General features: G+C 35.1%; 2 protein-coding genes across 5 annotated transcripts in view; both read left to right on the top strand.

Moving 5' to 3' along the window:
- The window catches only part of LOC142231711 (uncharacterized), a 17,483-nt gene extending 12,119 nt beyond the window's left edge, over positions 1 to 5,364 (top strand). For 2 of the 3 annotated variants that reach the window (XM_075302335.1, XM_075302333.1), the window contains exons 2-3: positions 4,091 to 4,222; positions 4,292 to 5,364. In XM_075302335.1, the coding sequence (XP_075158450.1) occupies positions 4,100 to 4,222; positions 4,292 to 5,230 (1,062 nt within the window). In that variant the 5' untranslated portion in view covers positions 4,091 to 4,099 and the 3' untranslated portion in view covers positions 5,231 to 5,364. Of the gene's footprint in view, positions 1 to 91; positions 185 to 4,090; positions 4,223 to 4,291 lie in introns of those variants that run through there. The other variant, XM_075302334.1, reaches the window with a different exon arrangement.
- A 4,352-nt stretch (positions 5,365 to 9,716) lies between these two features.
- Positions 9,717 to 26,802, top strand: part of LOC142231708 (uncharacterized) — a 40,856-nt gene continuing 23,770 nt past the window's right edge. The window contains exons 1-3 of one of the 2 annotated variants that reach the window (XM_075302327.1): positions 9,717 to 9,887; positions 17,444 to 17,575; positions 17,646 to 18,787. In XM_075302327.1, coding sequence (XP_075158442.1) covers positions 9,726 to 9,887; positions 17,444 to 17,575; positions 17,646 to 18,587 — 1,236 coding nt within the window. In that variant the 5' untranslated portion in view covers positions 9,717 to 9,725 and the 3' untranslated portion in view covers positions 18,588 to 18,787. Of the gene's footprint in view, positions 9,888 to 17,443; positions 17,576 to 17,645; positions 18,788 to 26,802 lie in introns of those variants that run through there. The other variant, XM_075302326.1, reaches the window with a different exon arrangement.

Genomic DNA, 26,802 nt, shown 5'->3' with positions numbered 1-26,802 from the left:
AGTGGTATAGCTGTGTTTATAAGTGGCTCTCATTCGCTTATACCCGAAGAGAAAATGGTATTGCATATCAGTTTTTCTTTCACGTGTTTACCATTTAGTTGTTTTATTTTAAAGGGCACCTACATTTTAGTTTTTCAAATACAGTAAAACACACTAACTACAATAGACAAAATATTCATAGACGGTAAGTCAAAATATAAAAGAACATAAATGTTTGTTTTTAGTAAATATCATGGTTGAATAAAGTTTGCTATTTGATTTTTGTTAAATGAGTAATTTTAGTTCAGTGCTTACCACTGTTTTCGCTAGTCTCTGTCATTCTCTCGTGTAAACATCAAAAAGAGCTGAATGGTGGCAAATAACAGCTGCGTTGTCATAATTATAGTATTTGGTCTGCCATGAAAACCATGAAAACAAAGACAGTTTTTTATGCACAGCATTTGGTTTGAAAACAAACCACGTTTATATCCTGCACTATATATATATATATATATATATATATATATATATATATATATATATATATATATATATATATATATATATATATATATATATATATATATATATATATATATATATATATATATATATATATATATATATATATATATATATATATATATATATATATATATATATATATATATATATATATATATAATATATATATATATATATATATATATATATATATATATATATATATATATATATATATATATATATATATATATATATATATATATATATATATATATATATATATATATATATATATATATATATATATATATATATATATATATATATATATATATATATATATTATATATATATATATATATATATATATAATATATATATATATATATATATATATAATATATATATATATATATATATATATATATATATATATATATAATATATATATATATATATACGTACACTGAAACAAAGTAGCTCGTCATTTATGACAAGTTTTGACCTTCTATTTAGTTAATCGCTCTTCTACCCATTTAGTTCAAATTTCAAAAAAATTATGAAAATCTCGTAATTATTACTAATTTTAACTCTTTTGAAGTTCACGCTACCGTTGACAATTAATTAAAAATTTTGCTTAAACTCTGATATAGTTTGAAATTACAAAGATTTGGTAATTTTTTCGTGCCACTAACAAAATTTTTTTACTTACATGTATGTATTACAAAGTTTTTTTCATACCAGTCAGTTCAATTTTATAAAATTTAATGAGACTTTTTCTTAAATAATTATTTTCATTTGTTAGAATTCGGTCTTTGGTGTAATAATCTACACGTAAGTTTTTTATACCCTCCACCATAGGATGGGGGGTATATTAACTTTGTCATTCTGTTTGTAACACATCGAAATATTGCTCTAAGACCCCCTAAAGTATATATATTCTGGGCCGTGGTGAAATTCTGAGTCGATCTAAACAAGTCCGTCCGTCTGTTGAAATCACGCTAACTTCCGAACGAAACAAGCTATCGACTTGAAACTTGGCACAAGTAGTTGTTATTGATGTAGGTCGGTTGGTATTGAAAATAGGCCATATCGGACCACTTTTACGAATACCCCCATATAAACCGACGCTCAGATTTGGCTCGCGGAGCCTCTTGGAGGAGCAAAATTCATCCGATCCGGTTGAAATTTTGTACATGGTGTTCTTATATGGTCTCTCACAACCATGCACAAATTGGTCCAAATCGGTTCATAATTATATATATACCCCATATAAACCGATCCCCAGATTTGGCTAGCGGAGCCTCTAAGAGAAGCAAATTTTATCAGATCCGGCTGAAATTTGGTACATGGTGTTAGTATATGGTCTCTAATGACCATGCAAAAATTGCTCCAAATCGGTCCATAATTATATATAGCCCCCATATAAACCGATCACCAGATTTGACCTCGGAGCCTCTTGGAAGACAAAAGTTCATCTGATTCAGTTGAAATTTGGTACGTGGGGTTAATATATGGCCGATCCCCAGATTTGACCGGTTGAAATTTGGTACGTGATGTTAGTATATGGTATCCAACAGCCATGCAGGATTTGGTTGATATCAGTCCATAATTATATATAGCCCCCATATAAACCGATCCCCAGATTTGACCTCTGGTGCTTTTGGAGAAGCAAAATTAATCCGATCTGGTTGAAATTTAGTACGTGATGGTAGTATATGATATTTAACAACCATGCTGAAAGTCCATCATCATATATAGCCCCCATATAAACCGATCCAGAGATTTGGTTTTGGAGCCTCGTGGAGGAGCAAATTTCATCCGAGTCAGTTGAAATGTGGTACATTGTCCTAGTATTTGGCCGTTAACAACCATGCCTAACTAGGCCCATATCGGTCTATAATTATATATAGCCTTCAGAAAAATCGATCCCCAATAACAAAAACTTGGTCCATATCAAGTTCATAATTGTATATAGCCCCCATATAAGCGACCCCCATATTTCAATTCTGGCTCTCTACCACGTATGGACTAACTCACAATTTAGAAAACGATGTTAAGAAGTTTTAAGATACACCAACCCAAGTAATTCGATTGTGGATGACATTCTTTAGTACAAGTTTTTATGTAAGCCATGGTGGAGAGTACATAATATTCGGCCTGGCCGAACTTACGGCCGTATATACTTGTTAATTCATTGGAATGGTTGTAATTTGTACGGTAATTCTCGTTTTCGAAAAAGAAATTTAGTCACTTGTTTTGTTCTAATAATTCTGCAACTTTTGATAGGGTTATGAATCAAAAAAATGTTTTTCGTGAAAACTGAGCTAGACGTTATCTGGTCGGAACGTCATGTGTATATAAAATTTCATCCGATCACGTTGAAATTTGATACGTGTTGTTGGTATATGGTCTCTAACATTCACGCTAAAGTTGGTCCATATATGTAAGTCCATATAGCCCCCATATAACGATCCGCAGATTTCACCTCCGAAGCCTCTTGGAGGAACAAATTTCATCCGATCCGGTTGAAATTTTGTACGTGATGTAAGTATAACATATGTTCTCTAACAACCATGCCAAAATTGCTCCATGTCGGTCTATAGTTATATAGAGCCCTCAAATATACCGACCCCAACCAAACAAAAATTGGTCCATAGCAGTTCATAATTGTATATAGCCCCCATATAAACCGATCCCCAGATTTTTCTAGCGATCCCCATATTTCATTTCTGGTTCTCTAATTACCACGCAACAGTTCATAACGGTTCGTAATTATTTATATACTCCCCTATATATGCCGATCAGAAACTGAATTATATACATATTTAATCGGCCTTTTTTGTCTATTATATACCCCGTATTGACTAACTGACAATTTAGAAGACGATGTTAAGAAGTTTTAAAATACCTTGCAGTTTTTAATAGAACTTTCTACACAATTCATGGTGGAGGGTACATAAGATTCGGCCTGGCCGAACGTACGACTTGTTTCTTTTGTTGTTTACTTTCTTGTGAATAAAAGTCTTTTCGTTAAATCGAACATAAATCGTATTCAACCATTCGTTACTTAGCACCACTTCCGGATCCAAAAAGAACATTTCCACTACTTTTTTGGCGACCATTTTTTTGCTGGGATATCTTAAGCCCTCAGAAGCTATGATTTTACTTTGCTTCAAAATTTGCCAAACTTGGTTTAAATAGGTTCAGATTTATGTATAACCTTCATACAAACGTATTCAGAAATTCAGGTTTAGTGCAAATCTTTGGGAAATTTTACTAACAAATGGTTGGAAAGGTAATTTAGAGGGCTTTACTCTTATGAATTAAAAAAAAAACTAAAATTGATTGTTTTTCGAGCAAGGAACAAGTTTGTTTTTAGTTACTAATGAATCATGGACATGAATTGAAATCTTTATAAATTTTATAGTAATTACCATGTCATTATGACATTGAATATACCATTCCCCAAATTCGTATCAAAAATATCCAAATTGAGGACCTTTTCGGGTCAGATGAGATGGCAATATCTAAATTTTCTTTCATTCTCTACCTAATGTAATATAACTCTTCCACATTGTTTTTTTTTCATTCTCTTCTAAAGTGTACAACAATGTCAGGCACAAATTCATGCATGTTATGTAGAAATACTTGCAACGATAGCATACGCCTTTATGATGCCCAAGGCTGTACGAATGAGATATACAATATCACTACAAAATATTTTGATCCTAAGGTAACGTTCAATCTCACTGTTATATACACGAACAAATTCTAAAATACCTTCGCTTATTGCCAATTTTAGTATCTGAAAATTAATGTCGGGAATGAGAATGCGATTGAGGTATTATGTATGGAATGTTGGCGTCATATATCGAGTTTTAATAATTTTCAGAACTCCATACTTCTAATGCTGGATAATCTTCTTAATGAAAACGCCCAAGAAGATGTTGTGGAGGAGGAATTCATAGCAAATGAAGATCCACCCGATATAATTACAATACCCGATGATGATGATGAACCTAGATCATTTAGATCTGGCCAAATCCACGCCACAGATTCTGTTGGAGAATATTCTATAGAATATACAAGAAATGATTATGAAAATGATCAGACTTTAGGGTCACAAGAAAATGAATCAATTGATCTTGATGACGACGATGATGATGAATTCGAAATGGAAGACGGTGATTGCATCGTGGTAAATGAAATTGATCAAGACGACGAATGGGATTCAAGTGATCAGAGAAAGTCACCATATTCGTTAGGAGGGCTTATACCATATTCTAGCCAAAGAAGAAATAAGAAAAAATGTACAGAATTGGATGCGGTAATAGCAAAATGGAAACCATTGTTGGGTTGTTATGTATGCTCAGAAGAATTTCCCAATTTTATCGCTGTTAAAGAACACTTCCAGAAGGACCATCCCAATGATATGTTTTATATAGAATGCTGCGGACGGAAAATTAGATATCGATTTCGTCTTCAAGAGCATGCCTCATTTCACCTTAACCCAACAACATTTCAGTGTAAGGTCTGTGGAAAATGTTTTACATCACAATCGACCTTAGATGGTCATGCCAATTATAGTCATCCCAAGGATCAATCTCCGTTTCCTTATACTCAAACCTGTCCCATATGTTATAAAGTATTTACATATAGGACAGGTGTTTATCAACATGTAAGACGTTACCACCCAGAAGAATTTGCGAAAAGAAAGAAAAGACCACCCCCAAAAACGTAAGGAAATAATTCCAATTTGTTCCATGCAAATATTATATATTTGCAATACATTTAATTCAATTTGAAATAAAAATAAGTTATAATGTTTAGTTTAAGCTCTGATAAATATAAAAATAAATGACATTTATATCGAAGGTGGTTATAATCTTTTATTTCTCATTGCGGTTCGTAGGTAACCCTTAAATTTTCTGTTGCGAATTTGGTCCGATATATATGTAACATACTTTGCCAGCGGACTTTTGAGTCTTTCCACGCTTCGGAGACGGCTCACCGGTCGCTGTCCACTCAGCCGACTGTCGATTGGACTCAGGATTGTAGTGATGGAGCCATTTTTCATACATTGTCACATATCGACGGAAAAACTCGGGTGTATTACGAGATAACAGCTGCAAACACCGCTCAGAATCATCAACACGTTGTTGTTTTTGGTCAAATGTGAGCTCGCGCGGCACCCATTTTGCACAGAGCTTACGCATATCAAAATATTGGTGAATGATATGACCAACACGTTCCTTTGATATCTTTAAGGCCTCTGCTATCTCGATCAACTTCATTTTACGGTCATTCAAAATTATTTTGTGGATTTTTTTTATGTTATCATCGGTAACCACCTCTTTCGGGGGTCCATTGCGTTCACCGTCCTCTGTGCTCATTTCACCACGCTTGAATTTTGCATACCAATCAATTATTGTAAATAGATTTCCCTGGGGCAGAGTCCGGAAACTCATTATCGAGCCAAGTTTTTGCTTCCACCGTATTTTTCCCTTCAGAAAACAGTATTTTATCAAAACTCGAAATTCCTTTTTTTCCATTTTTTTTCACAATAACAAAAGTTGCTTCACAACAGACGCTCTATCTCAAAAACTAATTGACTTACAGACGTCAAATTTTGACACGAATCATTTGAAGGTTGGTAATATATAAAAATAATATGCATTTAATACTAGCGACGCCATCTATGTGTCAGACCGGGGACTTATCAGCCAACCAGACTGCGCCTAAAGTTTCAAAAATTTCCAATCCAAAATGGGCCAAAAGCTTTGTTCGGTCTAAAGTGGTCTAGGCCATTTTTAGCCATGTTCTATTATCACTATTTTGAAGTCGTACATACTAAAAAAAAATCTACAATAAACATGATTTCAAGACCGAAAAATAGTGAATTTATATCTTATACGGTTTTTGAGAAATTCCAAAAAAAAAAAACAAGTATATACGGCCGTAAGTTCGGCCAGGCCGAAGCTTATGTACCCTCCACCACGGATTGCGTAGAAACTTCTTCTAAACACTGCCATCCACAATCGAATTACTTGAGTTGCGCTAACGCTTGCCGATGGCAATGCATCTTAAAACCTTCTAACACCGTCTTCTAAATTGTAAGTAAGTCCATACGTGGTATATATTAAATCAAAAAAGATCGATTACATTATCGATCGATTACGATTATAGAAATAAAATTTTGACAAAATTTTCTATAGAAATAAAATTTTAACAAAATTTTCTATAGAAATAAAATTTTGACAAAATTTTCTATAGAAATAAAGTTTTGACAAAATTTACTATAGAAATGAAATTTTGGCTCGAGTGGCAACCGTGATTATGAACCGATATGGACCAATTTTTGTGTGATTGGACATCGTCTATATATAACTATAGACCGATATGGACCAATTTTGGTATGGTTGTTAGCGGCCATATACTAACACCACGTTCCAAATTTGAACCGGATCGGATGAATTTTGCTCCTCCAAGAGGCTCCGGAGGTAAAATCTGGGGATCGGTTTATATGGGGGCTAGGTTAGGTTAGGTTAAAGTGGCAGCCCGATTAAGATTCAGGCTCACTTAGACTATTCAGTCCATTGTGATACCACATTAACTAAAAGTACCTATTACATATGGGCACTTCTAGTTTTAACCGCTGAACCTTCTTGATTATTTTTCTTTGTTGAACCAACCAGATTGTTCCAAAAACATTAGCAGGCTGCTTAATTTAACGTTTTCCAGATCCTGAAGCTATATGCTCCTAAAAGTTGCTTTAGCTTTACACAAAATGCAGGACACTCACACAAGAGGTGTTTAATTGATTCCTTTTACTCCGCGCCTATAGTTTTTGCAAAATCGCCTATCAGGCAGCGACCCGTTATGGCAGATATCAGGAGTGATATCTGACGTCTCGAGAACACTAGCTATCTAGTGTGGGGTTTAAGTTTAAATGGGGCCATATTTGCTTGGTGTCGTTTCAGCCCTTGCAATTCTCCCATCGAACATTTGCCATCATAACAGCCTTCTCACGCAGCATGAGCTTGCAGGTAGCTAGGGGCATACCAACAAATTCTAGTTCCCCTGGAATATGTAAGGTAGTCCCTAGCCTTGCCAACTCATCCGCTTCGCAGTTCCCCGGTATGTTCCTATGGCCAGGCACCCATATTAGGTGTATATGGGGGCTATATATAATTGTGAACTGACGTGGACCAATTTTTGCATGGTTGTTAGAGACCATATACTAACACCACGTTCCACATTTGAACCACTACTTGTGCCAAGTTTCCAGGCGATAGCTTGTTTCGTTCGGAAGTTAGCGTGATTTCAACAGACGGACGGATTTGAACTTGTTTCCTGTAAAATTCTTTTTTTTTTCGATGTGTATGCAAGGCGAGCATGCTAACCATTGCACCACGGTGGCCCCCTTTTACACCTGGGTATTAAATATAAGTAAGTGAAATTAATTAGTGAAAATAAGTTAGTAAAACATGAAATAAATGTATTCTATATAATTTCTAATATTGTCGAAAACTAATGGCGTTTTCGATTCGCAAAAAATATGTTGCCTTGGTGTTACACTACGTTTTCCTCATTGTATTTTCGCCCAATCGACAGTGTCATTCCAAAGTTATTGTTAATTCATAATATTTTGAGGGATGCAGGGTCCAAAATCTATGATAGTGTCCTTCATATTTTGCAATCAATTTCGAAGATGTTGCCCCTTGTTTCCGAATCGAAATCGCCATAAGTATTTTACGAAGGTTTACCACATTTTTGGACGTATGGTAAAATACTTCGTAAATGTTTGTCGAATAACTTACAGTGTACAACAGACCATCTCCTGTTGTAACGACATTAAACCCAGCAAAAACTCTCATTACCTGGTAATCTTGTAGGTAAGCCGTTTTAAAAAATAATAACCACTTATTAATTGGCATCGCTCCGGATTACATTTACATACGCATGTCCTAGGAGGAAAGTACTTCTCCCCAGGCATACTTTCGGCCATGAAATAAGTAGTGCTTTTAAAGCATATAATAACCTAATATGTAATCACTTATTCGTAGATACACCAAAGCTTGTAAAATAGCTACTTATTGCCTCAGGCAACCAAATCTCGAAAATATTGGTTTCTATCGCCGATTACAATGGATCAAAATATGGCGAGTAAAGCTGTAATAGGAGCACTACACCCAGAAAAAAGCGCCTTCGAAACTAAAGGAAAAAATATTCATTAATTTAGATTAGCCATTTTATTTGCATTAAGTTAAACTACACTAGTTTACACTGAAAATGTGAACTTGATGAGTGTCGACTTTTCTTATGTATTTTGATCTGCTGGATTCGAAAAAAATGATGACGAATAATCGTGTATAATTGGATATGTGATAAGTTAAGTGGTAAAGCCAAAAAATTATAAACCATTGAAAAAACCTGTGGAAGAGAAGTTCATGATCGTATAGATGATACTCTAACGTAAGTAATAAGATCAACTAGAAGAAAAACGTCCGAAAATTTCGGTCTTTCATTAAGTGTACATTAATTATTTATTTTTTTGTAAACTAGTGTTATTGTGTGAAATAATAAAATTTACTTGCTTCAGTAAAAAATCCTAAACTGAAAGCAGTTAGGAATAGTTCATTTTACTAATACAGTTTTCTTCGCGGGATATACGAATTTACTACTGAACAAGAAAATTTTATTCACTGAACAAAAACACACCGAACAAAAACTAAAACCAAATTTAGTAAAATTTCTTATAAAATAATAACTCTGACTTTCTTTATTATAGAAAGCTTATCATACATACGAATAACACTTAGCATTGAAAAATATTTCATTCGTCCTAAGAAGTATTCAAGCCTAAGAAGTATTCAAGCCTTTCAATTCTATTTTATTAAGCCAACTGCCTAAAAATTTAAGAATAACAATTCGAAAATTATTAGGCATTATATTTATTTTTGTCATTACAAGTAAGTCATTATAACTCACCGCAATGTAATGCAACGTGTAATGACAGCTTTACTCCTGGTAATGCCAATTGTAATGAGATGTGGTTACCTAGTTTTTGCTGGGAATTTCCATTAATACAATAATTTACATTTTGTATATTATTTTTAATAAATTGAAAAATTGCCTATTCGATCAAAATGTTGGCAACTCTACTCTTAAAAAGTATCTTTTATCTGTGCTATCTTGTGCCAAACTCTTTAGGTATGAATGTTTGTACCAGCTAAATGATTCGCTCTTGTGGCTCTCTGCTCAGTACTCTTCAATGTACATACGGTAGCTGTGTTTACACCGGCTCTGTTTCGCTTACACCCATACAGAAACTGCTATTCCAAATCAGTATTTCTTCATTGTGTTCACAGTTTGGTTGTTTTCTTTTACATGACATGGTAAGTTCTAATATTATAAATTATATATATTATAATAAAATAAAATAATTAAACTATCAATAAATATAAATGTTTATACTATAAACTAAATAATATAGTTTAAATAAATCGTAGTTGAATACATGCTTTATGTATCTACTCAAATTAATTCGTGGTTTCATCATGACCGAATATATTTATTTCGTTAGAGTACAACTTGTTTTTAGTTCACTGTAAAACACAGTTTTCGGTGTTCTCTGACATTCGTTCGGGTAACCACAAAATGTGTGGAAGACGGCGACTGATAGCAGCGCAGCAGCATTTTTTTTTTGTTTTTAATGAATGAAGCAAAAACAGCTTTTTATAGCGCTTTGGTTAGTTCATTCACCGTACATGTATGCCTGTGGTGAATACGGAATCACGAACAAATTAAGAATTAAGAAGGCATATTGTCATATCATGGTGAATTAAACAATATAGGGGTTGTTTTCTTTAATACACATACGAGGAGTTGATGCGTAAAATATGTTCTCACAGTAATCTTTTTTCGATAAAAGCAAATAATGAACCCAGCAAAAAAAGCATCGCCAAAACGTAGTCAAAATGATCTGTTTGGACTTGTAGTGGCGCAGAAGCGACATCAATTAAACAACCGTTTAAATATCAATTAAATTTTTAATTTAATTAATTAATGAAATCAATTAATTTATTAATTAAGTAGTTTTTTATTCCCAATTAAAACTGTGATTAATACTTTTTGAAGACATTTTAATTAAAAAAATAATTGGATCAATTAATTTCGTGATTCAACCAAAATTAAATTCTGTGTTGTTACGTTAACATTTGCATATTGAAAGTTTTCTTATGTCAAAGATAGTATATTCTCAACTATCATTATTATTATACCCTCAACCATAGGATGGGAGGTATATTAACTTTGTCATTCCGTTTGTAACACATCGAAATATTGCTCTAAGACCCAATAAAGTATATATATTCTAAGTCGATCTAAGAATGTCCGTCCGTCTGTTGAAATTACGGTAACTTCCGAACGAAACAAGCTATCGACTTGAAACTTGGCACAAGTAGTTGTTATTGATGTAGGTCGGATGGTATTGCAAATGGGTCATATCGGATCACTTTTACGTATAGCCCCCATATAAACCGACGCTCAGATTTGGCTTGCGGAACCTCTTGGAGCAGCGAAATTCGTCCGATCCGGTTGAAATATGGTACATGATGTTAGTATATAGTCTCTAACAACCATGCAAAAATTGGTCCATATCAGTCCTTAATTATATATAGCCCCCATATAAACTGATCCCCCTGATTTGGCTTGCGGAGACTCTAAGAGAAGCAAATTTCATCCGATCCGGCTTAAATTTGGTACATGGTGTTAGTATATAGTCTCTAACAACCATGCAAAAATTGGTCCACATCGGTCCATAATTATATATAGCCCCCATTTAAACCGATCCCCCGATTTGGCTTGCGGAGCCTCTACGAGAAGCAAATTTCATCCGATCCGTTTGAAATTTGGTACGTGGTGTTAGTATGTGGTCTCCAACAACCATGCTAAAATTGGTCCATATCGGTCCATAATTATATGTAGCCCCCATATAAACCGATCCCCACATTTGACATCCGGAGCTCTTGTAGGGGCAAAATTCATTCGATCCAGTTGAAATTTTGTACATGGTGAAATTTGGTACATTGCGCTAGTATACGGCCGCTAACAACCATGCCAATATTCGTTCATATCGCTCTATAGTTATATATAGCCGATCCCCAAAAATAATCTACCAAAATTTTATTATTATAGAAAATTTTGTAAAAATTTTATGTCTATAGAAAATTTTGTCAAAATTTTATTTCTATAAAAAATTTCGTCAAAATTTTATTGCTATAGAAAATTTTTTAAAAATTTTATGTCTATAGAAAATTTTATTTCTTTCGAAAATTTTGTCAAAATTTTATTTCTTTCGAAAATTTTGTCAAAATTTAATTTCTGTAGAAAATGTTGTCAACATTTTATATCTATAGAAAATTTTGTAAAAAATTTATTTCTATAGAAAAATTCTATTTCTGGATTATATACGTATTTAATCGGCCTTTTTTTGTTTAATATATACTCCGTATGGACTAACTTATAATTGAGAAGACGGTGTTAAGAAGTTTTAAGATACCTTGCCTTCGGCAAGTGTTACCGCAACCCAAGTAATTCGATTGTGGGTGACAGTCTTTAGTACAAGTTTCTATGCAATCTATGTTGGAGGGTACATACGATTCGGCCTGTCCGAACTTACGGCCGTATATACTTGTTCAGTTTGTAACTAGAGCTTTTTCCAGGGAATTCGTTATTGTTTTGCCTCCCGCACTTAATTCCGGGGAAGTTTTCTTTGCAGTATTTTATATAAAATGGAGGGATAAATACTACAAAAACATTATTTTTAGTACCATTGGGTAAAACATCATTCTCATAACACTTCCAAAATCTACTTTAACTATTTTCAACTGTCATTTTCTTTCTAAATAGTTTGGTATTGATTTCGTGCCAAAGATCCGGCTTCTTTGAAATAAAGAAACTTTTTAGCGACCTACTTTAAGTCTAGGACCAATAAAATTAAAATTAGGATACAGATCTCTTTTATTAGATTTTCATTCTCTTTTCGTGGTTTATTAATAGAGGTACTCACGTACAAAAAAATGCTAGTTTAAAAATCCAAATTATAACTGATACTTCAAAGTAAAAAATGTTTTCTTAATTCCAACAAACTTTAAACCAAAGATCCTCAAAATAAGTCTTAGCCTATATTTGAAGCGTTTTTATCTTGAATCTAAAGTTTCAATATTGCAGTTAATTTAAGGGCAGTTTAATTTTTAAATCAAAAATGTGTTTCTTTACTTTAAGGAAAATTAGCCTTAGTTCAAAGAAATGCGACTTTAACGGAGAGACGCAAATTTACAAAATTTGTGTCCTAAATTTAATGAAAAATTTGTCCTTAATATTTTGTAACTTTCGCATCCTAAAATTTTGGTATTCACGTAAATATTTTTTTTAGTGTAGTAACAGTTTCCTTGTCCGACATGTATAGTCGTGGGTTCTAGTCCGGGTACTAGAGGCCTACCACTTGGTTAAAAAAGGTTGCTCTTCCTATTTTTTTATCGTCATATTTCTGTAAGCCGGCATTCCAATAGACTGGCAGATTAAGTAAATCTTTATAAACAATGGGGTCATTTTACCTTATATAACCACTTTTGCAATTGCATAATTTTAAAATATTTTCATAATTATTGCAACGATGTGTTTATGAAATATTAAAATGGCAAATTTTATTATGACAGTTACTTTATTTTAAAATATAGATGGTGTATTCCTTCTGGGAATGTTAACCGAACATGTGCATATAACATAGTGACACAAAGTGACTCGGACTTAACAGGTTGGCTGATAAGTCCGTTTTTATTATTCAACATAGTTCCCTTCAAGAGCGATACAATGATTATAACGCCCTTCCAATTTTTTGATACCATTTTGGTAGTACTCCTTCGGTTTTGGCTCAAAATAGGCCTCAGTTTCGGCGATCACCTCTTCATTGCAGCCAAAATTTCTTCCCTGTGAGCATCCTTTTGAGGTCTGAGAACAAGAAAAAGTCGCTGGGGAAGCATCTTGAGAATACGGTGGGTGGGGAAGCAATTCGAAGCCCAATTCATGAATTTTTGCCATCGTTCTCAATGACTTGTGGCACGGTGCGTTGTGTTGGTGGAACAACACTTTTTTCTTCTTTATATGGGGCCGTTTTGCCGCGATTTCGACCTTCAAATGCTCCAATAACGCCATATAATAGTCACTGTTGATGGCTTTTCCCTTCTCAAGATAATCGATAAAAATTATTCCATGCGCATCCCAAAAAACAGAGGCCATTACTTTTCCAGCGGACTTTTGAGTCTTTCCACGCTTCGGAGACGGTTCACCGGTCGCTGTCCACTCAGCCGACTGTCGATTGGACTCAGGAGTGTAGTGATGGACCCATGTTTCATCCATTGTCACATATCGACGGAAAAACTCGGGTGTATTACGAGTTAACAGCTGCAAACACCGCTCAGCATCATCAACACGTTGTTGTTTTTGGTCAAATGTGAGCGAGCGCGGCACCCATTTTGCACAGAGCTTCCGCATATTCAAATATTGATGAATGATATGACCAACACGTTCCTTTGATATCTTTAAGGCCTCTGCTATCTCGATCAACTTCATTTTACGGTCATTAAAAATCATTTTGTGGAGTTTTTTTATGTTTTCGTCGGTAACCTCCTCTTTCGGGCGTCCACTGCGTTCACCGTCGTCGGTGCTCATTTCACCACGCTTGAATTTTGCATACCAATCAATTATTGTTGATTCCCCTGGGGCAGCCAAGTTTTTGCTTCCACCGTATTTTTTCCCTTCAGAAAACAGTATTTTATCAAAACACGAAATTCCTTTTTTTCCATTTTTTCACAATAACAAAAGTTGCTTCACAAAAGACGCTCTATCTCACAAACTAATTGACTTACAGATGTCAAATTTTGACACGAATCATTTGAAGGTTGGTACTATATAAAATTAATATGCATTTAATACTACCGACGCCATCTGTGTGTCAGACCGGGGACTTATCAGCCAACCTGTTATTTCGATGGTGGTGTAGGTCGGATGGTATTGCAAATGGGCCACATCGGTCCACTTTTACGTACAGCCCCCATATAAATGGACCCCCAAATTTGACTTGCGAGGCCTCTAAGAGAAGCAAATTTCATCCGATCCGGCTGAAATTTGTTACAAGGTGTTAGTATATGGTCTCTAACAACCATGCAAAAATTGGTCCATATCGGTCCTTAATTATATATAGCCCCCATATAAACTGATCACCAGATTTGACCTCCGGAGCCTCTTGGAAGACCAAAATTCATCTGATTCAGTTGAAATTTTGTACGTGATGTTAATATATGGTATCCAACAACCATGCAGGAATTGGTTCCTATAAGTCCATAATTATATATAGCTCCCATATAAACCGATCGCCAGATTTGACCTCCGGTGCCTTTTGGAGAAGCAAAATTCATCCGATCTGGTTGAAATTTGGTACGTGGTGGTAGTATATGATATTTAACAAATATGCCAAAAGTGGTCCATATCAGTCCATAATCATTTATAGCCCCCATATAAACCGATCCCGAGATTTGGTTTTGGAGCCTCTTGGAGTTTCGCCCTGATTTGCTTTAAATTTTATAGAGGGAGTAGAATTAACATTTCTGGATACGCATTCCAATTTGGTTTAAAGTGGTTCAGATTTATATATAGCTCCCATATATATCATTTGCCTGATCTACACTCATATGACCACAGAGGCCAAAGTTTTACTCTGATTCACGTGAAACTTTTCATAGGAAGTAGAATTAACGTTGTCGATATGCATGACAAATTTGAAATCGGCTCAGATTTAGATATAGCTCCCATATATATCTCTCCCTCGATTTTCACTCATACGACTACTGAGGTCAGAGTTGTAATCCGATTTAAGTGAAATTTTCCACACGGAGTAGAATTAACATTGTAACTATATATGCCGATTTTGGGCATTAGCCGACTTAAATTGTAAGTCTATAGATTTAGTAGAAGTGTAACAAATGTTGTTCAGGTCGAGTCAGATTTAAATGTACACTTGCCCGCATATTTCTGCGTACAGCGCATACAAAATTGAAATTTTAAATTTATCCACACGTATCTCAAAAACTAAAACTTGTATTGAGCCAAACTTTGTTTTATTTAGTTTATTAGCTAGTTCTCTAAATTATAAGTATATTTTCTTACATATAATACAAAAATTGTAATTCTTATTAATTTTCTAACGAAGCACCCACAAAAAATGCACTCTCAAAATTCTGCGTACATCTGCGATCTGTTGGCCACACTGCATTTACCGTTAACCAAAACCGGTTTGTTATGACTTTAGAAGTTTGTTTCATTCTTCTTATGTGATTTGAAGAGGCTGGTGTGCGCAATTTAAACCATGGAAAACAAGGGAAAAGAAATTTGTATTGACGAAAGAAAAATTATTATGAAGCTGTATGTTGAGGGAAAATCGTATAGGGAAATTGGAAATTGGGTAGAGCACACTCATCTATCCAGAGAGTTATAACCAACTATGTTTCAACGGGTTCCATAATGCCAAAGCCTCGATCTGGTCGTCCATCTCTATTAACACGCCGAGAAAAAAAAACGTATCGTTCAATTGGTGCGCCTAAATCCAAGGATAACTGCCCACCAACTGAAACTTGAGGTAGAGGAAAGGTTTTCCAAAGTCGTCTCCGATGACACGGTCCGTAGGATTTTGAAAAAGGCTGGCTACAATAGCCAAGTAGCCCGTAGGAAGCCATACATATCAGATGTCATTAAGCAGAAGCGAATGGATTATGCAAATGAATATGTATCCAAGCCCCCCAGTTTTGGAACAAAGTAATTTTCTCGGATGAAAGCAAATTTTGCATTTTTGGAATAAAAGGCAAAAAGTTAGTGTGGAGGAAGAAAGGTACGGCGTTCGAAAGGCAGAATTTAGTACCAACCGTAAAACATGGGGGAGGCGGAATCATGGTATGGGGTTGTATGGCAGCCAGCGGCGTTGGTAAACTTGAATTTATTGAATCCACAATGGACCAAATGGGGTATATACAAATTCTGAAAAATAATTTGTTGCAAAGTGCATAGCTGTTGGGGCTAGAAGAAGAGTTTTACTTTCAGCAAGACAATGACCCCAAGCATACCGCGCAAAATGTAAAGCTATGGCTATTGTACAACGTTAAAAATCAGTTACGAACGCCCCCCAATCACAAGATCTTAACCCTATCGAGCATTTATGGGACTTACTCGAACGCAGGATTCGCACACATGCCATAACCTCAAAAAACATGCTTAAGGAGATAATATTGCAAGAATGGGGAAAAATTACAGCTGATGATACAAAAAAGCTCGTGGATTCGATGCCAAGACGTCTCGGAGAGGTACTAAATAGAAAGGGTTATCCAACAAGTTACTAGGAGCTCACAGAACCTAATTTTTAATATTGAAAAATTCTTGTACGCAGACTTTTGCTAGTATTTTTTTTCGTCATTTTTTTTTTAACTGAATTAAAAGTACAATAATTCATTTCACGTTATGTTTATATAATAATATTTCAGATAAATGTCCAATAAATGAAATAAAATAAGTTTTTGCCCCATAAATACTTTATGTGTAGAGAAATGAATGTATGAATTTTAAATTTAATTTTTTTTTGCCCCGAACGCAGAAATATGCGGGCAAGTGTATGTATTTGGGACAAAAACCTTTATATGTATATAGCACCCAACACATTTGACGGATTTGATATGGTATCGAAATTGTGGATCTACAAAGTGGTACAGGGTATAATATAGTCGGTCCCGTTCTACTTTTTTCTTTACTCACTTGTTTAGTTATTTCACATTAAAATCCGTATTTTCATTACCAACATTGACCAACCTAATATATGTCTCTTTAACTTTTTCGTTCTCCTCTCAAGTGTACAACAATGTCAGGTACAAATTCATGCTTTTTATGTAGAAACGCCTGCAATGATAGCATACGGCTTCGTGATGCCCAAGGCTGTACCAATGAGATATACAATATCACTACAAAATATTTTGATCCTAAGGTAACGTTCTCTATCATTGTTATATTCACGAAACATTTCTAAAGTATGTTTTGCTTATTGCTTATTTTAGTATCTGAAGATTAATGTCGGGTCTGTGAATTCGATTCAGGTATTATGTATGGAATGTTGGCGTCATATATCGAGTTTTAATAACTTTCGGAACTCCATACTTCTAATGTTGGATAATCTTCTTAATGTTGAATACCAGGACGATATTGTGAAAGAAGAATTCATAGTCAATGAGGATCCTCCCGATATAATTACAATACCAGATGATGGTCATAATGATGACGAACCTAGATCATGTCGATCTGACCTACTCCATGCCACGAACTCTGTTGGAGAATATTCAATAGAATATACAGCAAATGGTTTTCACAATGATCAGTCTGTAGGATCACAAGAAAATGAATCAATTGATCTTGATAACGATGATGATAACTTCGAATCAGGTGATGTCTTTGTTGTGGACGAATTTGATCAAGACGACGAATGGGATTCCAGTGATCAAAGAAAATCACTCTACTCGTTTGGAAGGCTTATACAGCGTTCTCGCGAAAGAAGAGTAAAGAAATCAGGTTCAGAACTGGATGCGATCATAGCCAAATGGAAGCCATTATTGGATTGTTATGTATGCTCAGAAAAATTTCCAAATTTTGTCGCTGTTAAAGTGCACTTCGAGAAGGAACATCCCAATGATGTGTTTTATATAGAATGTTGCGGACGAAAAATCAGATACCGATTTCGTTTTCAAGAGCATGCGTCAATTCACCTTAACCCAGTGGAGTTTCAGTGCAAGTACTGTGCAAAATGTTTTACATCACAATCGACCTTAGATGGCCATGTCAATTATTGCAAGTCCAAGGGTACAGACGCTTCGTTTACTTCTACTCGAACCTGCCCCTTTTGCTATCGAGTATTTAACTACAGAACAGGAGTTTATCAACATGTAAGACGTCACCACCCAGTAGAATTTGAGAAAAGAAACAAACGTCCGTCTTCGAAAATATAACCTTTCAACTTAACTAAAGCAAATATTATATATTTGCAGTACACCAAACTGAATTTGTGCTCAACGATCTTTGTAGGTCTTAAAAGTGGGCAAAAAAATTCTCAAAACTATTTTATTTAATATCCAATTTAAAAATCCTATTTATAAGATTTGGTTTAAGCTCTGAATAAAGTACCTTTATATTGAAGGAATAACTTGTACATGAAGTAAAAATCATTTATTTAGTGATGCGCTTCGATCGCATTGTTGGAAGCTCATTATAGTGTTTGGAAGCCCTCAAAAGGATGTGCTTTTTTATACCCTTCACCACTACTGTGGTACAGGGTATAATAAGTTTGTGCAATTGTATGTAACGCCAAGAAATAATAGTCATAGACCCTTCTTTTAGTATACCGATCGGCGTAGAATTAAATTCTGAGTCGATTTAGCGATGTCCGTCTGTCTGTCTTATCGTCTTAGAATTAAATTCTGAGTCGATTTAGCGATGTCCGTCTGTCTGTCTGTCCGTCTGTCTGTCTGTCTGTTCATGTATTTTTGTGCGCAAAGTACAGGTCGCAGTTGAAGTCCGATCGTCCTCAAATTTGGCATAGGGTCGTTTTGTGGGACAAAGACAATCGCTATTGATTTTAGAAAAAATCGGTTCAGATTTAGATATAGCTGTCATATATATTTATCCCCGATCTGGTCATAATTGGCGTGTTTATCAACCGATGTTCTTCAAATTCAGTACATCCGAATATTTTATGAGTCACGAAAAACTTGCAAAACATTAGCTAAATCGGTTCAGATTTAGATATAGCTCCCATATATATCTTTCGTCCGATTTAGACTCATATGGTCACAGAGGCCAAAGGTTACTACCGATTTTCGTGAAATGTTGCATAAAGAGTAGAATTGACATCCTACCAATGCTTGGTAAATTTGATTGAAATCGGTTCAGATTTAGATATAGCTCCCATATATATCTCTCGTCCGATTTAGACTCATATGACCACAGAGGCCAAAGTTTACTACCGATTTACGTGCAATTTTGCATAAAGAGTAGAATTAACATTCTACCATTGCTTGATAAATTTGAATGAAATCGGTTCAGGTTTAGATATAGCTCCCATATATATCTTTCGTCCGATTTGCACTTATATGGCCTCAAAAGCCAGAGTTTTGCCGTGATTTAGTTCAAATTTTGCACAAGGAGTACGTTTAATAGTATCGATAAGTGTACCAAATTTGGTTGAAATCGGTTCAAATTTAGATATAGCTCCCATATATATCTTTCGTCCGATTTGAACTTATATGGCCTCAAAAGCCAGAGTTTTGCCGTGATTTAGTTCAAATTTTGCACAAGGAGTACGTTTAATAGTATCGATAAGTGTGCCAAATTTGGTTGAAATCGGTTCAGATTTAGATATAGCTACCATATATATCTTTCGCCCGATTTATACTCAAATTACCACGGGGGCCAAAGTTAAACTCCCATTTACGTGAAATTTTGCAGAGATAACAGAATTATTATTCTAACTAATCATGTCAAATTTAGTCGAAATCGGTTCAGATTATATATAGCTCCCGTTATATGTACACCAGAGTTGGGAAAATATGGTAGACTATTTCATATTTTAGACCCATTTTCAATGGGATTTTCCTCCAATTGACTGCATAGTTTCCACGGAGAATATATTTAATATGATATTTAAGTGTGTCAAGTTTGATCTAATTTGGTTCAGATTTAGATAAAGCCTCCATATATTCGTTTTTCCGGTTTATACAAATATGGCCAAAATTCCCACACTTTACACAAAATTCTGTGATAATTTCCCCATATCTTAGTCATATCCTACACACTGTAATGCCAGACTTTCCACAGAACGGTTGAGTTTTAAATAAGGTTGAGTTTTAAATAAGGCTCCAAGTCGCCCGACATGACCAAATAATATATCACAACCCACAATTGACCACATATCTTGGCAAGATCTAACCAATATCCTTGTAAAATCGTCACTGCTGAGTAGAGGTGTGCACGTGAGTAGTATTTTACTCACGCTCACGCACACTCACGATGGAAAAATCTTACTCACGCACGATATTGTTTGGTAGGACTCACGCTCACGCACACTCACGAAAAGAAAATGTGTACTCACGCACACTCACGCACGAAAATGTCGTGACTCACGAAAATACCGTGACTCACGAAAAATATCGTGACTCACGAAAAATGTCGTGACTCACGAACAATTTTTTGAGTAATTTACCTTAGCGACGTGTCTGAAAACACGAGCATTATTAAAATCGAGAGCGTTATTACACTCTTAACATCCCAGGTGTCACTAAAATTGTAAATGAATTTAAGTCTTAAGCGTTTTATGTCGGTGAGCGGGATTATTTTCGTGAGCGTAAATCTTTACTCACGCACACTCACGAAGATAATATTTTCGTGACTCACGCTCACGCACGTCATTTTGGTATGTTAATCACGCTCACGCACACTCACGCCGATGCCATGAGCGTGACTCACGACTCACGCGTGAGTCACGAAATTTTTCGTGAGTCACGACAATTTCGTGTCACGTGCACACCTCTACTGCTGAGTAGCAAATATTGTAAATGTTACTCAAATTGTCCTATATCTCGAATACATAAGTATCGCCTGATAAATCGCAAATGCTCTTTTGTACAATTGCCTCAAAATTTCTCTCGCTTCATATTTCCTATATTTGTTTACTAACATTGTGTTTCATTCCAGGGCGTTAGCCGATTTCAATTTTAATTCTAGAGATTTTGTAGAAGTACAAAAAATTGTCTCCATTATAAGTAGTTGTATCTGGAAATGCAAACCTTTATATAGCTCCCAGCAAATTTGAAGTAGTTGAGATGGTAACACAAATGTTGGTCACATGGTGGTGAAGGGTATAATATAGTCGGCCCGACTTTAGACTTTACTTACTTGTTTTTTACTAACATTGTGTTCCACCTCAGCGCATTAGCCGACTTAAATGTAAAATCTATAAGTATTGCAGAACTCTGTACAGATCTGCTAAGATATACAGAATATATGTGTATGGATTCATATAGCATCCAACACATTAGACGGATTTGATATGGTATCGAAAATGTGGACTTACAAAGTGGTGAAGGGTATAATATAGTCGGCTCCGCCCGACTTTAGACTTTCCTTACTTGTTTAACAATAATGTTATTCCAAATAGGGCTCAAACACCTTAGATTCGATCTTTGATTCATAGAACGATTTCCCTAATCCCACTTTATTTGTACCTTTAGTTTCCTTGCATCTTTAGACCGAACAATTTTGTTCTATTCTTAATCCTTTCACTACTGATGTCCACCTGGAAGGACATGACTTTGAGCGTTTATTATTCATTATCCTTGTACGTTTTATTTTCTTCTAATATTAACTCATTATAGTATTTGGAAACCCAGATTTTTTTTGGGAGAGATCCCCAAATTTGGACATTTCTTAAACATAGAAATAGAATTTTGAACGTTAATTTCCAGCATGTAAGGGTTGCATCAGAAGGTGTATGTTACATACACCTTTCCAGTACTTTGAAAAATATTTGTCCGACAGGTTTTTCGAAAGTGCTGCTTATTTTACAAATCTTTATGCTGTTCACAATCATATTCGTTTCGAACCAACTCATCTGGAAGAAATCCGGATTTTTTTGCTTTACATTGTATGATGGGAATTTTGAAATACCCGCGAATATCCATGTATTGGGAAAAGGGACTGGCGCTTCCTTTGTTCGCAGAAAATATGTCTCGTAATCGCTTTTATAGCATTCGATCCAATTTTCATTTAGTCGATACGAAATTTTGGGCAAATGTTAATGATACATTTTTCAGAGTTCGCCCTATAATGAACGCTATTAGAGAAAGATTATTGAAGTACACCTTGGAGGAATCTTTATGTGTGGATGAGCAAATTATACCTTTCAAAGGTCGCCTTTTGATGAAGCAGTATATTCGTGGAAAGCCCTGTCCATGGGGATTTCATAGTATATCAGGGGTCAACAACAGAAATAGATCCCGTTCTCATAGAAAATTATGGATTCAGTACTGCTATAGTTTTACAGCTTATAAAGCGAATACCTGCAGATTCAATCGGGCATAAATTGTTTGTAGATAACGTTTTTACAACATATTCACTTTTGGAGCAGTTAAAACACCAAAAAATATTAGCAGCTGGAACAATTCGAATGTCACGTTTTAGAAACCCCCCGCTTATGTCTGATTCCGAAATGCGGAAAAGGGAGCGTGGCTATGCCGAACAAGTGATAAGCCAAACTGGAAATGTCATTGTAACCAAATGGTTTGATAGTAAACCCGTGTATCTGGCTTCAAACTTCATAGGCATGGGAAAAAGTGACATTATCCAACGATACGATAGAAGCGATAAAAAATATGTTAATGTCAACAGACCAGAAGTTGTTCAACTTTATAACCAAGGAATGGGCGGCGTTGATTTTCTCGACCAGATGATTAACTATTATCGCATATTTGTCAGGTCGAAGAAGTGGTCTCTACGAGTTGTAATGGACTTTTTTGATAAGGCAATCGTGTCGGCCTGGATAGAATACCGATCCGACTGCAATAAAATGTCGCTATTAACAGGTTGGCTGATAAGACCCCGGTCTGACATATAGATGGCGTCGCTGGTATTAAATGCATATTATTTTTATATAGTACTAACCTTCAAATAATTCGTGTCAAAATTTGACGTCTGAAAGTCAATTAGTTTGTGAGATAGAGCGTCATTTGTGAAGCAACTTTTGTTATTGTGAAAAAATGGAAAAAAGGAATTTCGTGTTTTGATAAAATACTGTTTTCTGAAGGGAACAAATACGGTGGAAGCAAAAACTTGGCTTGATCATGAGTTTCCGGACTCTGTCCCAGGGAAATCAACAATAATTGATTGGTATGCAAAATTCAACCGTGGTGAAATGAGCACGGAGGACAGTGAACGCAGTGGACGCCCGAAAGAGGTGGTTACCGACGAAAACATCAAAAAAATCCACAAAATGATTTTGAATGACCGTAAAATGAAGTTGATCGAGATAGCAGAGGCCTTAAAGATATCAAAAGAACGTGTTGGTCATATCATTCATCAATATTTGGGTATGCGGAAACTCTGTGCAAAATGAGTGCGGCGCGAGCTCACGTTTGACCAAAAACAACAACGTTTTGATGATTCTGAGCGGTGTTTGCAGCTGTTAACTCGTAATACACCCAAGTTTTTCCGTCGATATGTGACAAGGGATGAAACATGGCTCCATCACTACACTCCTGAGTCCAATCGACAGTCGGCTGAGTGGACAGAGACCGGTGAACCGTCTCCGAAGCGAAGAAAGTAATGGCCTCTGTTTTTTGGGATGCGCATGGAATAATTTTTATCGATTATCTTGAGAAGGGAAAACCATCAACAGTGACTATTATATGGCGTTATTGGAGCGTTTGAAGGTCGAAATCGCGGCAAAACGGCCCCATATGAAGAAGAAAAAAGTGTTGTTCCACCAAGACAACGCACCGTGCCATAAGTCACCTCAAAAAGATGCTCGCAGGGAAAAAATTTGGCTGCAATGAAGAGGTGATCGCCAAACTGATGCCTATTTTAAGGCAAAACCGAAGGAGTACTACCAAAATGGTATCAAAAAATTGGAAGTTCGTTATAATCGTTGTATCGCTCTTGAAGGGAACTATGTTGAATAATAAAAACGAATTTTGACAAAAAATGTGTTTTTCTTTATTAACAGCCAACCTGATAATTGTGTTTGTTCACAAACATTGTGCATTTTGGAATGGTTTCTCATCGGAGAAAATCAAATTCGGTAACTGTCCACTTTGGTGTCGACCGAATCAACTCCTTTGCTCTTCCACGTCAAACTTTTTTATGCATCGGTGAGTTTTTGGAATATCATTGGCTTTAGTCCAAGCTCAATTTTCAATATCTGTTGAATCCATTCTCGTTATACATTCAACTCACGAGCAAGTTTTCCATCACAGCGGCATGTATTTCGATAAAATCAGGACTTCAATTTTCGGAACATTTCTGGTGTTATTACTATTTGCAATTTTTGGGCCCTATGCAACGCTGCCAGTGTTACGGTAACGGACGAATGGTACAAGAAACAAACAACAAGTCACATTTAAATTCTGGAGGGCTCTAACGAAAGCTACTTGTGGGTTTCCAATCAAAAATAAAGTGTATAGTAAAACCCTCGTGAATTTCGACACTCTGAAAACATCAAATTAACCTCTCACTGGACTCCTCCCAAATGTAAACAAAATTTAGGCGACCGTGGGCAGCGGTACCAACTCTGACGATTTATCGTCATTTTGACGATTTTTGATGGTAAATTTGGCCTCTGACGATTTGACGACGATTTTAAACAACGTAGTTATGAGTTGACGATTTTTTATAATGCTCGACACAAGTGTTTCTTTTTAACGTTTTTTATGGCGATTTGACGATTTTTCAAAGTGATTAGTTATAAGTTGACGATTTTCATGAGTTGTAATGTAAACAAGCTTTTTTTAATCTCAGAATATGACAATTTATATGTAGCTTGCTCCCAACCGTCTCCAACATAGACAGAAATTTCAAAGCAATCAATATACATAAACCTAAAATGCGGAATTACTTTTAAACTTAAACATTGCATGGTATTCTTTTGTCAAAAAAACTATTTAAAACTAAATAATTCTGATTGCTATTACCGATAATAGAAATAATAATAAAAAATTTTACACGAGCGAGTAGCAAGGATTTAAATTCGCTTGAAGAATAGGAAATTTGCCTGTCAAGAAAATGTTGTTAATGTAGTACATGAAGTCACAATCAGAAATATTACTTTAAATTAATTAAAAGTTGATTACTTAGTTGGAGAGTTAAACGGCATTTTTTATGGAACTAAAATGAATTAAAGCCTTTTCTTATGGTTTTGTTCGAATAAAATTTTTAATTTATTGCTAAATCTTTTTTTCAGCTGATTTATGGGTGACGATTTTTTGACGAATTTTTTGGGACGAATTGAATTTTGACGAAAAATATTTTAAAAATTGACGATTTTCAGCCCAAAACAGTTGGCACCACGGTCCGTGGGTGTCCACCATTCAGAAGTTTCACTGTAATTGCTTTATTTCTGAATGCAATAGATCAGCAGGGATTTGTAAGCTTGTAAAGAATAAAATTAACTGTTACTGGACTAAATCGGTCAGCTGTCAGATGAGCGGTGTAGAAATTATAACACCCTGAAGTTGGTTGCAATACATATAAGCCACACTGTATATATATAACAACGCAGGTCCGATTTCGTGCAGTGTGTGATGGCGTTGTCCAAAGATTATAGATTTGAGGAAGATGGGAGATTGGCTTGTGTCATACCAAATGTTGCATTTACCAGATTAGTTTAATACATTTTTGTAATCTTTTAGTTTTTATTTTTTAAATGAAAAATTTAATTTTCTTAATGAAACAATGTTAAATTGTAGACAACAACAAACAAAAATTACATTTTCGTCTTTATGGAAATTTATTTCGTGCTCTTAATTTCTTTTTATGTGCATTTTAATGCTATGTCAATACTTGTCGTATAGGTGTTTAGTTCGAGTATTAAACTAATGTGGTAAATGGTTTGATGTGCTCAGTAGCCAATTTCCCATCTTCCTCTTCTATAATCTTTGGCGTTGTCGACCTTTTGAAGGCGTTCATGTCAAACTTAAACTGATTTTAAAATGTGATGTTATTTCCGACATTTCTTTTTGCTTTTGAGCAATAAACTTACATATCAGACACCCTGTATATATGCTACATCCTAATGCAGTCAAACATTTTATCGGAGCTCCAACATTTCATTGCTATTAGCATATAAGCAACTTTTAAATAATCTCTCACATAAGGTATAGGCACACACTCAAATCAACACAACGAACATGTTTGCGGTTTGAGCATTGCATCGTTTGGGTATGAAAGAGAAACTGGCTGTGGCCTCATCCATATTGTTCTCTTGAAATACCCACCACTTCTATAGGTGTATCTGTATGTAGTATATATTTCAATGCTTCACTGCTGCTAGCCATCTCATTTCGGCAGATAAATCAAAGACAATATACTTTAGAAGATGGGAAATTGGCTGCTGAGAATAGTCGTTTACGTGTTAGGTTCGTCACATTAAAATAGAAATAAAAAGAAATTAAGAGTTAG

This window comes from Haematobia irritans, chromosome 3 (genome assembly GCF_050003625.1).
Source record: "Haematobia irritans isolate KBUSLIRL chromosome 3, ASM5000362v1, whole genome shotgun sequence".
Lineage (NCBI taxonomy): Eukaryota > Metazoa > Arthropoda > Insecta > Diptera > Muscidae > Haematobia > Haematobia irritans.
The sequence above is the reverse complement of the archived record's forward strand: the minus strand, read 5'-3'. Positions and strand labels throughout refer to the sequence as shown.